Source organism: Haemaphysalis longicornis, unplaced genomic scaffold, assembly GCF_048455015.1.
Source record: "Haemaphysalis longicornis isolate Haplotype H1 unplaced genomic scaffold, Haemaphysalis longicornis Haplotype H1 scaffold_1, whole genome shotgun sequence".
Taxonomy (NCBI): domain Eukaryota; kingdom Metazoa; phylum Arthropoda; class Arachnida; order Ixodida; family Ixodidae; genus Haemaphysalis; species Haemaphysalis longicornis.
Genome location: NW_027526203.1, coordinates 231,529,985 through 231,546,810, shown reverse-complemented (window position 1 = coordinate 231,546,810; position 16,826 = coordinate 231,529,985). Strand labels below are relative to the sequence as shown.

Sequence of the window (16,826 nt, the reverse complement as noted above, 5' to 3'; positions counted from 1 at the left end):
GTGACTCTGCCAGCAAAGGGTAGTCACAGACACAGCTTGTTGAAATTGCTTTTGTGACCCTTAATAAGCTCCAAGCACTCACTATCTCAGAATAGCATCATAAATCTGATAAATACCAACCGGCTCAATGGCCGTAGTGTTACCGACTCCCGAGTGCACCTAGAGTTACGAAGTGCAATCTAATACCTCCATGGCAAAGGTTATGCACAACGTATTCCTTGTGGACTACGTATTCCTTGTGGACTAAGGTGAGTACAGTGGTCTGGGGTGCACTGACAGATGAAGACATCGTCTCCCAAGTCACAAGTGCAGAATCTAGTGCTGCCAGTGATGGCGTGGAAGAAGAGGATGCAGCCGTTTACTCGGTAGTGATGGCTGGGTGGAATGCCAGCTGTCTTTTGTTTGGTTTCAAGGAAGACGAAGGATCAAATTGTTGACATGCCTACTGCTTCCTGCCATCACAGTGTAGGGTTCTCATTCTTCACTTTAATTAGTTTGAGCTTTCGTTAATTTGAACTAAGGTGGCTTCCCCTTGCATTTCGAATTAACCCTTTCGTTACCGCAGGAAAATTGACCAATTTTTAGGGTTACAAGAAAACATTTTTTTCTGCTAAAAAAAATTGGTTAGGCACGAACTACAGGAACACTAAATGCAGATTATTTAACGCCCTTTCCAATAACACCAGTTATTTTAGATGTTTTCATACATCATAGCTGCAAAAAAAAATCAAAAATTTTTGTCAGCTTGTCGAAGAAAATGATAAAAAAAAGGAGTTGTGTTAACGAACCACCAATAGTAGAAAAAATTTCGAACATACATTTTGTTGGGAAACATTTCAGAAACATGTCCTTGAAAAAATGTTGACTTGCACGGAACAGTTTGTCAGATTTAAAAAAAAAATGGTTGTACGCGTGGTTCCCGTGCCATGCGGTGAAGCCCAACCTCCATTTCAAAATGTGCAATTTTGGGTAGTTCCCTGGAAGAAATCTGGCAGTTCGACATTATCAAAGGCACCAATTTGTCCCCATGTTACGTAAAAAAATCTTGTCAATGACCGACTTTGCTTTTACGGCCAGTACAGTATTCGGGACAAGACGCGCCGCGGAAAAACATGCATGGAGTTGAAAACGAAACTCCGTGGTTGATGCTTGTTGACATTCACTGTCAGTTATCTTTCAAAACATAAACTTGTGGTTTATTATCGTCTTCTGACTCACTATTGCAGCCTTGCTTGCAGGAATGAGGTGCGATGGCCTAGAATTCTGCCCTGCAAACTTTGGCTGAGTAGCTGTTGCGCGATAGAAAAGATCAGCACTACGAGCCTTCTGCATTGCAGCGCCACTTAACAGTTTTGAAATGAAACAGTACAAAACTTATTGGTGACTCCATCCGAACAGACAGTTCAACTAAGGAGCAACACTAGACCTCCGGAGATACCCTCGGATGGAAACAAAACTGGCAGGCGAACAGCTGGTGGTGTGTAAGGCCGGCTTGAAGCGCTCTCCTTGTCGGAACTGATATCTGGCAACTGGGTGTTATCTTTTGACTTGCATCGTAAGTTCTTATCATATAATTCGGGTTAGGGTGGGGTGAAATCAGGAGTGGCATGTTTTTTTCGTCTACTACCGATCCGCTCAAGGCGCCATGGCAGGTAGGCTTGAAGTTGGGTAACTGCGTAGTAGCGCGAAATATGAATTTTGCAATGCAGAAATGAAACTGAAATTGTTGTAAACTGTTTGTGAATGGCCCCGTGGTAAGTAGAACTACAACACAATTTATAACAACATGCGCAAAGGCAATAAAACTGCCTAAAATCATAAAAAACTTTGCAAACAGGCACTCCTTGATATTTTAAGCCGATTTCAGGGATTATTACTATCAGAGTGCAAACCTGACGATTGAAAATCATCTTCCGATTCACCATTCGGGCCCTGAAAACAAAAACCAAATGCTGATGCAGAGTAATTACGAGTGGCACACATTCTTCTTTGGTAGCAGTGACGCGCGATGACCACGCCCCTTTTCCACACTCAGGTGATGCAAATGCGTGTCAAAAATCACGTTTTTGTTGCAAAAATGAAGCCAGAACTGATTTTGAAAGGGCATTTTTTGAGCTAACTCTAAATAGCTTTACTTGCTCCAGAAACGCCTGGACCGCTATGAAAAGGTATAATTCAAGTTGAACAATTTTGAATAGGCACAGTAACGAAAGAGTTAACAAGCTTTTTCTGCATAAACAAGCGCATGCTCAGGTATCAACTCCAAGTGAAAAAAAAAAATGTTTAAACTGGTGGCTTAATGTGCTGCAGCAACATGTGGCCTCTGACATGCCCTGTAATGAAGGGCTATAGAGGGCTGGACCAAATTGGGATCTGTAGCATGTGCTGCTGAAATCTCGTGCACATGAGTGTTTTTATACTCCATCACCCCCCCCCAAGATAAAGGCCACCACTACCGCAAATATACTTTACGGCCCCATTCACAGCAGCATGGCCCATTCGCCGCTGAGCCATAGTTGAGAAAAACTATGCAAGACTTAAGTTGGTCCTGGCCTGCTGAGTTATCTGACCAAATCATTTCCTCTTCATCGTTTCTAAGTTATAACATTGAAAACCTGCGTTCTTTGGGCAAAAGGAGAGGAACTCTGTCAGCTACTGCTCCCGACGACAGCCCAAGCATTGACTGCAGCTGCCCTCGCACTCACCTCAAGGACCTCTTCAACAATGTAGTAGAGGATGAAGAGGGTAAATATAAACTCGCAGCCCATGATCAAGTAGTCGGTGACTGACACATACCGAAGTAGCTTGACTGTGCGGAAGCTCCACGATGGAATCATGCCACCAGTGGCAGGAAACTCAAACACCAGCCTGCAGACGCACAAGAGATGCTGCTGAGAAAACAGCCAGGCACTAGCCTACAGCCACTGCAATTAAGCCACTAAGACCTACCTACACTCCCTGAATAATTCAGAGAGGGACCAGATGGCCTCTTTTTGGGCTAAAAGGCTTTCAGCAAAAAATGCTGAGGTGCAAAATTCGTAAAAGATTAATTCAGTCCGTAATACTATTCATTCGATTTCTAGTACTCTTTTTTTTTCCTGTCATAATATGCACCACAAAAGCTAATCATAGCTTTGATTTTTCGGCCTGAAAACTTATTCTCTACATTTTACAAGGCATTTACATATCTGGACAAAAACGCTGTCTGCGACCCACTGGAAAGGAACAGAAAAATTTAATGCATCAGCACATGCCAGAATGTACATGCCATTTGAGAACGGCTCTCTATCCCAAATTCATTCTCTGGTGTTTCTTAAATGATGATGATTGTGTGTGTTAACCCGTTGTGAAAAAATAGAGATGCCTACAATGAAAATTATTATCTCTAGCCTCATCTAAGGAGTGCAGTGCAGACTTGTGCTAGGCTAAGAACGGTGTGGCCCTACAGATAAAGCCAGAGCCCTGAAATACCCACATTAGTGGTCTCACATAGAGTTGTCTTGGTCATGGAATGGCTTTTAAGCATGCCTATTCAGCTGTGGCAAAGACAACCTCAATCGTAGCATTTTATTTCTTGAACTTTCGTTTGATTACGTTTACTTACAGAACTTCTGGAGCCCGTATACTGTGGAATGCGTACTCGACAACGAAAGTGTAGTGAAAAATTCCAACAATATGCATTACTTTTGTTATTCAATTTTGACAAATAAACTGGGAAATTGGTACTTTGCCGCAGAGAAAGGAATCCTGCACAACCTGATGCAATAATATTGTACAGCGAAGCTGAATACCTCTACCCGTGAACAATTTCATCCTCAAGGGCAAAAATGATCTCCATGGGCAAAAGCACCAAGGTATCAATGCTTAAGACGTCAAGCGCATGCATCAGGCAAATCATCATAGAGCTCAGAATTCGTTTAAGGAAACCAAAAAACAAGTACTTAAACTGCATTATGGATGATAAGGCACATTTGAACATGTGTTCCTATGTGTTCCCCCCCCCCATGTGTTCCTAAGATTATGTTTGCAGAGTATCTCTGAAGGCTAGGCAGGACTAGTGCCACTAAATACAGCAGTTCTTGCCCAAGACACCGAGCACATGCATCACGCTAGGCAGGAACCAGCATGTACCGCCAGAGAAGCCAAGCGTAGTGTCAGTAGATAAGTTATTAGAGTACCGCCACTGAGGCATGCAAGTCAGCAACGGCGGCCATTTTGTCGTTCATCAGTGTTGCGAGATTGCAGCGTCTACAGCCTCGCCATTAACTTCGACCGGGTCATTAACTGTTAAAAACACTACTGAAGATGGAGCAAAATGGCATCTTTGGACAAGCTTCTGCTGCTGAAATGTTGTTACGCACGTTATCTCTTTGATTGGCATTCCGAACGACGTCAGTCATGCGCAGCTGCAGAGCAGGGAGGACAAGCTAATCCTATCAGAGTTGACCGACTAAAACACATAAACAACAAAATAGTGGCGCCCATTAACCGTTACAGTGTAAATAAATGTCACGTAATGCAAACTGACCAATGATCATGGCGGCGGCACAGAACAATAGGAGAAAAGAGTGCCGATACTCTGTACCCTTCTCTAGTGACACTAGCCGAGCACAAGCGACAAGCCCGCCGAGACAATGAGAAACATTTCATACCCATCACCATTTGTGGTGGTTTACAACAGCTGTGCTGGACATCCACTTTCGCAGGAAGGGATGGCCACCAATTTTTTTTGGTTACGGTATATTTGGGTAATTTCATAGCTAGATAAAATGTTCATGGTGCAAGGGTGACTAGGCCAAAGAATGATGTGCATCTATAGTATAGTCAAGTGTGTTATGTTTCAAAAAATGTGACTAATTGAAGTATTAGTGAAGAAGACAAACAATTTGAGAAAGAAAATCAAATGCGAAAAAAAGCAAAAAGTGTGCGGCCCCTGAATTATTAACAAGAGCATTCTGCAGTGCAAGATACATTTTTGGGCAAGTTGGTACTCAATTGGGCAATGGTACTCAAGTCATTGTCAATTTTTCACACTTTTTTAATGTCTTCTGTCCTGTCCTAAACCCTGTGAAACAGGCTGGGGCTATGTGCAGTAAGGCTGAATTGCAAATAGTCACCTGAAAGCACACAGCCAATATAAGTACAGCCCATTAAATTGTCCATTGGGTTCCCCTCACACGTAACCAAAAATGTGGCCTGCAAAATTGTATGTGGGACATGTACAAGCTTTAGTGGCATAGCACATACAAGCAGGCATATATACATTGCAGCTCAGAGCATTGTTGCTAAAACATTACAGAAAACAATCTCACAGCTTTAATTAATGTTACACGAAGCATAGAGTGCGTTCATTCATCAATGCCACTCAGATGCATGACTAATTCCCTGCAAAATTTGCCAATTTGCTGCTCTATAGCAGAAATGTATACTGAAGAAAAACTTTCAAGAAGAGAACGCCAGCAACATAACAAGCAAGGGGGTATCACCCACAGGGGCATTTTTTATGAAGCAAGGTTTACACCCGTGCCCATGCATGTAGTTTTGGTCTTATTGTGCATTCTTTTTATAAATGTAAAGGAGAAGTACATAAAGAAAGACCAAAGTCACCTACTTGATGACGCAAAATAGGTTGACGTTTGCATTGTAAACGGTGAAGTCGAGAAAGACTGCGCGTGTTGCCCGGCCAATCCACAGGTTCTCCTTGAGTTCAGTCATGGCCTGAGTTGCCGCCTCCTTTGTGATGCCCAAGTCGGCATAGTAGCCTGCGCCGCTGTACGACGACAGCAGGCCCCAGTGGTTTGCACCACGCAGTTCCTTCTCTGTGTGGTACGTCCAGCTGCAAAAGGAGACTGGGCGTGAGAAAATTGTCACTTCGCACGAGAAGGCCTTTTTTCATGGGGCAGTTGGCTTATGGGCTTATTCTTGAAAGGGCCGTACTTCACTGAGTCTAAAATGATGGGACAGCAACGCAGCATACCGCCCCAGACCATGCCACCTTGTCCTTGCCTCTTTTACACAGCATATCCTTGTATATTCTCTCGGAAATGTATTCTGGCATGCGCTTCTTGGTGCGGAAAATTTTATCGAAAAGCGTAGAAGTAAGTTTTCTGCTCCAACGACTGGTTGTGATAAGCATCCAATAAATGACGAGCGAAAAAGGACCTATGAAGAGTTTAGAAATGTGTTTGTCCATTGAGAAACATGCGTCTTCAGAAACATTGGAGATATACCAGAAGTTGAGTGCATTTGCAGGTGGATTTGTTATTATACTGGCAATAGCGAGTCAAAAAACATTGTTCAATCGTTCTTCAAACTTTTTAATGGCAGTGCTCTGAAGCATGAGCACACAAATTATATTCGTAGTTCCCACGAACTTAACAAATCCCTACTACCAGTACAAACAGCATTATGCAAAGCAGGGTTTAAAAGACTCCTAAAAAAATAATAACCATTGACATTGACTAGCGACCAAATTTAAGTACCTCGATACATGGCAAATCATCAAGGCAAAAAAAGCTATCTTAAAAAATTATGCTGAACCTTGCTGTCCGTGACATTTACCACAATTTCTATTTACTCTGGATGCTTTATTTAACACTTCCCTTCAAGAATTCTGGTACCATAATTGCACTGTTTGATATCTAAATGGTAACCTTTCATAGAAGTGTTTTGTCATATTTATATGCTAGCCAACGAAGAGTTACAAGAGTTAAAAAGTTACTGAAAGGCCACTAAACTTACTCTCTTCTGATCCCAAAAATAGGTTTACATCAATGAAATAACCTCAATTCTCCTAAGCTCACTTCTGTCTTGTAGTTCACCCTTTCATACTTCAAGAACACGATAGCTTTTTCAAGTCTATTTATGCCTTGCCACATGACTTACATGAGGCAAGGCATAAATATAGAAAGCATAAAGATACATGCCAAAGAAAATATCAGTAATAATAACATTTGCTATGATGCTCACGAATTGTACCTTTATGCAACACCATCCTAAGCATGTCATAAGATCATAAATCTGCGAAAGTGGGCAAAAAATACTAAAAAGGTTACGTTGCGCACTCTTCTAAATCATTACATACATTTAGATGCTTGAAGAACTTGCTCAAAAATCAGGCACTTATGGTTCCTCGCCTTTTTTAACTACATAAAACTGTCTGAGCAGCCATGCTTTTGAAGCCACAGATTACACTTACACATAAACAAATTGATTGGTTCCCTAACAAAAGTGCTTCGCATGTAGCACACATGCACGTCAGCATGGTAAGAGCAACAAGGAACATACGCAGAGCCGTTCATGAGACCAAAAGGTCCCTTCTCTTCGAAATGCGGGGAGTAGCTATCGAAGCACTGGGTGATGGCCTTCTTGAAGTCAGAGTGCACATTGCACGAGTCGTTTCGCACGCGCAGCTGCCGGATGCGGGGGCTGCCGAGAAGACGGTTCTCATAGAGGATGTTCCGATCATCTGCTAGGGTGCTCTGGTTGTTGTACCAGTTCTCCCAGTACAGGGCACCCAGCATCACGTCCTCCACAAACTGCGCACAAGACCATGCCAAGAGAACAAGTTGAGAAACTGAAGAGCAGGGATGCCGCACCACTGCCCCTGTCGTGGAGCTATTATTTACTTATTTATACATTTAGTTATTTTCAATACTGCCAGTCTCTTCCCGAGACCATGGCAGCTGGGCTTGCAGATTTTACCTACACCTAGTCTACCCAAACAGCAGAAACATGTGGTAAGAAAAGAAAAAAAAAAAACAGCAGTGACCTTAACAACGGATAGCCCTCAAGTATACAAAGCAAGAATATGAAATATGTTTCACTATAGTTATACATAAAATAATAACATAACAAACGATAAGCACATTAAAAATGAAATATTTCAAAACACATTTGTAGCCAGAAATACACAAAAACACACTTAGGACCTCAGTAATGCTAGCAGAACAGGAGTATTACATGAAATACAAATAACAGCACACCTGTTGAGACTGGCCACTCTAACGGTTTAACAGGAGGTTATAATGCATCTAGGAACAAAGGCATGGAGGGCTAAGATATTGTATTTTCTATCTTTGAGGCAAAGTCTTTTAGCGAATTCGTGTTAGTAATGGAGGGGTCTAAACTATTCCATTCTCTTATAGTTAGGGGGAAAAAAAAAGTCCTTGAAAGTGTCATTTTGGAAAAAAATTTATTTTAAAGTAATGGGGGTGTCTGCTGGGTTGTGTGGGTTTCTGACAGGCGAATATGCCTGGATGTGTCGATTTTGTAATGGTTGTGAATTAACTGAAAAAGAAATTTGAGGCACGCCTGTTTTGATTTAGTCACGGGTGTTTGCCGGTCACAGCTTGATTAACATATTTGTCGGGGAATCAGTCCGTCTATATCTATCACAAATGAAACGCACTGCCTTCCTTTGTACTTTTTCTAGTTTATTATTTACATTAGTGACTGTCAGGAAACCATACCGTGTTGGCATATTCTAGTACCGGTCTCACTTAGGTAGTGTAGGCTAAAAGCTTGGTAGGTTGTAGGGCCATTCGAAGACATCTGCGAAGATAAAGCAGCTTGAGCAGTGCATTTAAAGTTATTTTGTCAATGTGTGTATCCCATCTAAGTTGTGAAGTAATCGTTACACCTAAGCCTATTCTGTTGATCTAATTTTACAAGTTTCATTGTCTCGTGCCGTTAATACTGTAAACGTAGTTGACAGGTTCTTTCTTTCTTGCACACTCATGCACACAGTTTTTTTGGGGTTCATCAACATTTGCCAATCGTTGTACCACTGGGCAAGATGGTTTAATGAATCAGCAAGCTCAAGGTGATGATCGGAATGACTGGTAATTTCACTCTACACAATGCAGTCATCAACGAATAGCTTTATGTTACAGGAAATATTTTTCGTGATATCATTTATGAAGGTGAGAAATAACAGCGACCCAAGAACGGAGCCTTGTGGTACCCCAGATATAACAGGAACAGTTTCAGATGCCACTTGCTCAAGCATGACAAACTGAACGGTCAGTCAAGAAATCTCTTATCCAGCGTGTTAGTAGTCCGTCCCCAATTGTGTGTCGGAGTTCCGCAATTAACTTATTATGGCATATGGAATCAAACACCTTTGAAAAGTTTAATAATATTACATCAGTTATGGAACAGTTAACGACTGTTCCATAACTGATGTAATATTATTAAACTTTAGATGACCTAGTACAGGAGTTCTCAAACATGTTGTTCCCAGGGAACCCTGCTAAGCTCCGTTAAGTGCCAAGGAACTAATAATCAGATCATAATAAATTCAAAAGGAAGCAAGCTTGCTTGCTTTTGAATTTATTGCATGTGAATGTTGACTTTACGCGAGCGCGTACGCTAGCGGCACCTATCTCCAAACAGAAGAAATGTGCATGGGGGTAATATAAGGCTGAGATCCAAGTGCAATAGTTTAACCACGTGGCCTGTTTTCGCAGTCTGGCTGGTTACAAGCTGCTGGTGGGATTTATTGTGCAGCTCGCGCCTTTCTGTTATGCACTGAGATGTGCTTACTGACACTCGGGCATGAGTAATGGCGGTTACTTAGATCGATTGCACCTAGGGTTCGCCATCTAAGTTACTTGGCGAGTGCGGAACCAGGAAAAATTTATCAGTGGCTCGCGGAACCCCGAGGAGGGGCCTGCGGAATCTTTAGGTTCCGCGGAACCCACTTTGAGAAACCATGACCTAGTATTATAGATATAATACTAGGTCATGAACAACTTCTGTTAATTGTGTAATTGTTGATAATCTGCTACGAAATTCATGTTGGCAAGGTGACAGGATGCCTTTGTTTCCAAGGATAATATGTTCAAATATTTTACACAATGTGCTGGTTAACGAAATTGGTCTATAGTTACAAGGGTCATCCCAACCTCCTGACTTCGGAATCGGTGTTACTTTGGCCTTTTTCCAATCGTGTGGGAGCTGTGATAGAGAAAAAGATTTGCGGAAAACCAAGCCAAGATATTTACGACACCATTCTGCATATCACCGAAAAAATACGTTTGGAATGTTATCAGGCCCCAAAGCATTTTTAATTGATTGAGTGTAGGGTTTAACGCGCTGACACAACGCAGGCTATGAGGTGCACCAAAGTCGAGGGCTCCAGATTAATTTTGACCACCTGGGGATCTTTAACGTGCACCGAAATCTCACACACATGGACGTCTTTGCTTTTCGCCTCCATCAGAGAAGCGGCCGCTACGGCCAGGAATCACACCAGCGTCCTCATGCTCAGCAGCACGACTGACGCTTTTTTTTAGGGGGGGGGGGGGGGGGGGGGCGGGTCTAGGTCAAGCAAAAGGCTACAGATTACTTCATCAGTTATATTTATTGGGTTGATTTTATCATTCTCGGGCGATAGAAGCTCAGGCGTTTGCTCGTTATCTTTCGTGAATACTGAGTGGAAAAAGTTGTAAGCATTAGATTTATATCTTTTCCGTTCTAATGATAGTGTAGGACAGCTTTCCTAGGGCGAAAATGTTTCCACAATCGTTGTGGGTTACCAGTATAATGAATGACGGTAGCGTGACATTAAAGAAATGTTCTTTTGCGTTTTTGGTTTTGGTCCTTAAGTTTGCAATATCAGATCATAATTTCGACACATTTGTATGCACCTCATTCTTTTGTAATGCGAAAGTAGTAAATCTTACGCGGAAAGACGGATAGTTGTCCGGCATTGTAGTCACTGTGTACAGGGTTTCCGTGTAGAGGTCTTTTCTTTTTTTTTTTTTTTTTTTTTCCAATTTGCTATGAGTGCTAAGTTTGCTATAGGCGGATCTACCCTAGCCTTAAAGCCAGCACTGGCCCTGCCTGAACTTTGTTGTGGGTAAACACAACTTCACTGATGACAAAGCATGTAACTGCATATGCCATTTGAAGAGCACATACAATATTTACATTTCTCAAAAATGTTCCTTTAAAAAATGGTTTGGCGCAAACTATAACAGAAGGCAGCTTCAACCCAAACTGTGCGCTTCACATAAAAAAAGGGTTTACTATAAATGAAATTGTGCATGTGGCCGATTTCAATGAAAGTGCATTAGAATATGAAGGAAAATGCCAGGCACAAGCCACTTACTTAGTTACGTGTGCCTGAAAGCACAATTCAGGCACAGAAGTGCATTAGAATATCAAGATTTTCTAGAATAAAAATGCCAGGCACAAGCTACTTACTTAATTACGTGTGCCCGAAAGCACAATTCAGGCACAAGTAAATAACTGTCCCATTTTGTTATTATCAAGACCATAAATAAAAACAAAAGTGAACTTCTCGTCTGGTGAATGACCTGCATACCATAAGTACTTTGGGGCTGTCGAGACTCGGCGCACACTGTTGTAACCCCATGGCAGGCTCAGGCTCTGATAAAAGCAGCCACTCATCTTCAGTTGAAGTGGAGCGAAAGAGTCTGCACTGTGCTTACATTCGAAGCATATCTTGGTAAACCCCAAAAGGTATTTGGTGTTTGAAGCTGATTTCAGTTCACGCGGACTGTACAGTCTCCCAAGAAACTCCTGCAACAATGTCTAAGGGCTAGAGGCATTTATAGGCTACCAAATTACCCAGCTGCTAGCATGAGTGAGCAAGTTAATACACGCTAACTGAACCAATAGCCAGAGGGAGGGAGGTACCCTCCCTAAATTTCTGTGGGGGTTGAACTCCACAGCACAGCTCCCACTCCACCAAGAAACACTTCAAATGGCCCACCACGGGCAAGGCTGGGCAGATTGAAAACAAGCCCTTCCTCTAATGCCCAGACTGAACTCCTACTAAAGACCTTTCCAAATGAAGAAGAGAAGGTGTTTCACGTACCGACCAGAAGTTGTCGACGCTACTGGAGCCCCTGAGGTTGCTGGTGTTGTCTTTGAAGGTAGAATCCAAGAACAGATCGCTCATAACCTTCGTTTGGTAGTACATAGTCGGGCTCATCATACCAAAGGTTACTGCACAGAGAGATAATCCGGCAAAGTTCAGATGTCTGTTTCAGTACTATACCTAGTATATTAAAGCTAGTATGCATCCTGCAAATTGAATTTGCTATGTTTACTTTTTAAAGGGCTGTGAAAGGAATAGCTATACCACGTTGTCTATAACCCTATTACAGCTTGCTTAGAAAAAGCACTTTACCAATAGTTAGTTCCTTTGTTCTTCAAGCTCCCCACTTTAAGCTTTGCACAAAAACCAGTAAATAATTTAGAACCTTTGACTGGCGCATGGAATGTTGCCATAATTGAAGCAGCCAATGTGCTGAAAAATTTCCGAAAATATTTCTGCCCTTTAAGGTTCAGTTTCAACCTTCTTTCTAGAGAAAGCCACTGCGCCTCTAACTACAGGCAGGCCATCTTAGTGGCCATCGCCCTAGCAATTGCTCAAACTCCTGCAGAGGTCCTTATTATGTAGAACTGCCAACAAACATGTAGAACTTTCTCGAGTGGCTCCATCTCACCCGCCGCCACACAACTTCTACTGCAGCATCCTCCACGACACCGCGTAAGGATTATTTGCGCTCCAGCCCATCCCGACGTGCCCAGCAACAAAGCTGCCCACCAGTATGCCCGAGATCTAATACACTGGGCTAGTCAGGAGTTCGGCGAGCAGTGGCATGTCTGTCCCTTCTTGTCTTTCGAACAAATCATGCAGCACTACCGCCTGCAGCGAACATTGTACCTTCGTCCACAAAAAAACTTCACAAAAGAACAAGAACGCCACCTTCGAGGACAAACACTTTTCTTCACCCAACTAGAACCCACATTCTGGCCCCCACCCTGTACTCCTCGCAATGACACTTCTGCAAGGCTCCACGCACGCTTTACCATATTATGGGCCTCCTCGATTATCAGTCCCAGATCGTCCGCAAACTGTCCAAGGTGCGATCCGGAGCTCGTTTTTCCCATGTATTCCTATGGGGCTTCCGGTCCAGGGGCAGTCCTCGGACTGCCCGCGGACCGTCCAGGACTGGTAAATCGAGGAGGCCCTATGTGGGGCTGTGATAAGGACCCCAACCTACCCCCTGCCCATCCCCTCCCCTGAGCACTGGGAGAGAGCTCGCACCCTGACGACCAGCTTTGGCCAGTGAAAACAGCCCAAGAAGCCGGACGGTCTCAAGGGGTCCTGGAATAAGGACTCTTCCCCAAGATTAACTGTTCAATAGGGACGTTTATCCACCTCCTCAAACAGCTGTTAAAATAAGAAGAGCCACAGTTTAATAGCACATTCCAATGGGCAAACAAGTGTGGCACAGAACTGCTACTGTCCCCTAGGGCCTACTTCCTGCTGGTTGGCCAATCTATGATTCTGAGAGCAGAGCTCATATGCTTGTTTACTCACTGGAAGGCACTGCAAGTTTCACCCTGCCCATCACCTACCTGAAACGATGTTTTTATAATTTCTTTTTCATACTCTATCTTTAAAGGGACCCTGCAACAATTCCAATAAATATTTCACTCTTTCCTTCGTACCTGAAAGCCCTGCGAAAGTAGTTGTCGCCAGCACAGCATGATCCTGCGTGATTTGCTCATCACAGCAGATGCACCTGCCAGTTTCTGCTTAGCTTTTCTGATTTTTTAAAAAATGGCTGTCGCACGCATTTGTTGCTGCAAGTTAAAATGACGTCATTCGAACAGGCAAACAATGCCAAGTCCAGGAAAAAGAAAAAAAAAACCTTTCAAGCAAGTTTTCAAATAATCTGATGGGCGCAAAGCAGTAATTTACGGCTGATGTAATTTGTGACCCTGTATTCTTGTACTGGATGCTGTTGCTGACTACATTCAGAAAACATTTCAGATTTAGAAAAAAGTTGAGAAAACTGTTGCAGGGTTTTTTCAAAAAGAATGTAAGTGTCTGTAAAAAAAATTAAGACAATACCACTTTCAGTACGCTTCATGCTAACAGTGGCTTATGGTAACACCGCGAGTATTTGGCTGCAAGAACTGCCTAACAGCAGCTGTGTAGATAGCTCAAAGTTTAGTGCAGCATAGCAATTTCTCTTTCTCTCTGTCTCTTTCTTTTTTTTTGCATACTGCACCATTCGTTCAAGCTGTTTCCCAAACAGTGCAGTGTGACCACCTTCTAGACAGTGTTTGTAGCGTGCCAACAACTCACATATGCAGAGCACGATCAGGAAGACAAGGTATATCAGAAGTTCGCGTAGGGTCGTTCGGATGTACCATTCCCGGTCCGCTTTGGCCCCACCCAGCTGGCGGGTGGACCACAGGCCTGCAATCAAAGCAGAACAAGAAAGCAAGGGGAAACAATAACTCCAGAGCAGAGCTTCCGAGCCAAGAAATGTGAAGCACATGCCCATGGGAGGTCAATCACTTTGTTCTTGTTCACTTTTTTTTTCCCCAATTACTAACAGAGATCCCCCAGCAAATACGAAAATTGTCTTAGGCCCTTGTGACCCTTTCAAAAACCTAGCGCATCTGAAATTTAATCCTGAACTTGTTCCCTTTTCCAATACACAAAATGCCTATACAATCAACCACACACCGAACGAAGGTTTTATCCAGCTGCATTCTGACTAGGCTATTTCCAACAGATATTAAATATAAAATTACATCGCACGAGCATTTATATACATCAAGCTTCTTTTTTTTTTTTTTTCAGAAGCCCAATTCTAGCTGGATTGAGATTTACTTCCAGCTAGCATATGTCAGTTAAGCGAAGAAAAAAAACCCGCAAGCTGGAAATAATCTTCTCTACCTAAACTAAGAATTTTTCTAGGTAGACGCTGTCGATTTCAGCTAGAATCTAATAACCGAGTCAGAAATGAAGCCGGAAGATATGATTTCTTGCTAGAAATGCGCTTTCCATTTTCACGGGGGATCGGATGGATTCAATTGCTGACCTTGTCTCTGCACTAGAAAACGTGAAGGCTACCAAAAACCGCGGCCTTTGTCGTCCTTCTGGACATTCGCAAAGCCTTCGACTGCTCACCCCACGAGGATATATTCACGATGCAGTAAAACGCTGCAAAATTACTCGGCCGTCACCCTCATCTCCCCCGACGTTACAAGACTGGACGAGACACGCCACTCCATCGCGCAAGAACTAAACAAGCAACACCAAGACGGTGGGTTGCATCATGCAATGCACCTGCTCGCATCCAAAGCATCAAATTTGTGTGACAAGAGTCCTGCCTACTCAGTGGGCTCCATACTGGTTCCGCACTGCAGGCTGCGTACGAGTGCTTGTAGAAAATTAGAAATGAGAAAATCAGCAGTCCCGCTTGTTCTTCATCCACATAAATCAAGCAGCCTAAAATATAGAATTCAATTCCCGAATCAAACAGAAAGGCAACCAGATTTCGCTCAAATTCCAAATCAAATAACTACCCGCTCTTCATTTAAAATATCAGTTAGAAACAGGCCAGAAAATATTTCGAAGCTTAAGGAAAGACGGGGATGAGGGGTGATTTGAACTAAGACACACTGTGTGGCTGGGGCCCCATATGTACACTGCGCTATGAGTGCGAATTCTCAGTGTGAGAAAAAATGTAAATTAGTGGACATCCTAGCAATATCGCATAATGATGTTATAATAACACACCTGCAGTGATATCGCATGGATGTCCGCAAGCAGATGATCTTGGGTGAAACATTGTATGGACATCACATGAATGTCCCAAAATGACATTGGATATTGTGACCATTTGTGGATATCCTATGGACTTTCGTGGTTTGCTGGGAATGGCATGGTATTGTGAGGCTTGGTGCATTATGTGGCTGTTTGGTAGAAAGGAATGATGTTTGTGTCAGGGAGAGTGGGGCTTCTTTCAACTCCTCCCCATAGTGAAATGAGAAGCGGTGTCATGAGCTCCTCACAATGAATGGTGAAACGCACACAAGGCCACTGGACATCGAATTTTTTGTAATTTAGTTGAGCAGTGCATTAAGCATTAGCGATCTTTGCCACTTGCCAACATCAAGAAATAGGCCCCGACATTCATAAAAAAACACAAATCAGAACATATCAGTGAAGTTAGTTGCTTGGGAAACAGCGATTGGCAAAAGTAACAACAAATTGCCACTCTTATCCCATAAACATTTAAAATGAAGCATGTACCAATTAAAATGAAGCCCTGATTTTATTGATAAGCAAGAAAATTTCACACCGCACTACTGAAATTCGTTGAACAAGTATCACATGGAAGGCAGTGTGTTCATTCTATGCACGGTAATAATATGGAGCCTACAGTCGCACGTGTAGAGTGCTATGCATCGGACCTCTCATTATTAGCATCATCCTTTTTCCCATTGCGACGCTTTCTTCCTCTTCCAGAGGGGCTTGGCCAATCGCCCTTGTTAGCCATACATATACACAATTAGTGGAGACATGCTTTGCTGCTCACCTAATTGGTGCTCGTGAATTTCTCCTGTAGTACCCACTACTTGTCTCCAACATGCTTTTAACTGGAAGGCTACAACCATTTCACTAGTTTCACCTTTAGTCAGATAGAATCATCAAGACGTGGTCTGTGCTCATCCTGCATTCTGGAGGACCCTGGTTTGAACCCCACCCAGCACAAAAATTGCATAATTTTCTTTTCAGCTTAACTAGCTCCTTTGTTTATAGGAACCTTCCTGGCAAATGCGGCATTATTCCCTTTGAGCAGCCGGCCATTTTGTGAGCCATCAACACTGGTTTTTTGACCAACACAGGTAACTAATGCATTCATATTGAACAGGGTTGAGTGCAGAGTTTAATTTGAAGCTGACTGCATTGAATCCCCTTGAATGATGTGCACACACTCTTGTACTCTCCTGTGCGAAACCTGCTAGAGAATGGCCTT

General features: G+C 42.8%; 1 protein-coding gene across 1 annotated transcript in view; it reads right to left on the bottom strand.

The window, feature by feature from the left end:
• Positions 1-16,826, bottom strand: part of LOC144142634 (polycystin-2-like) — an 81,334-nt gene that overhangs the window by 39,479 nt on the left and 25,029 nt on the right. The window contains exons 2-6 of the mRNA XM_077674285.1: positions 14,138-14,251; positions 11,849-11,979; positions 7,288-7,538; positions 5,612-5,836; positions 2,706-2,868 (exon numbers count right to left, since the gene is read on the bottom strand). Of these exons, the coding sequence (XP_077530411.1) occupies positions 2,706-2,868; positions 5,612-5,836; positions 7,288-7,538; positions 11,849-11,979; positions 14,138-14,251 (884 nt within the window). The remainder of the gene's footprint in view (positions 1-2,705; positions 2,869-5,611; positions 5,837-7,287; positions 7,539-11,848; positions 11,980-14,137; positions 14,252-16,826) is intronic.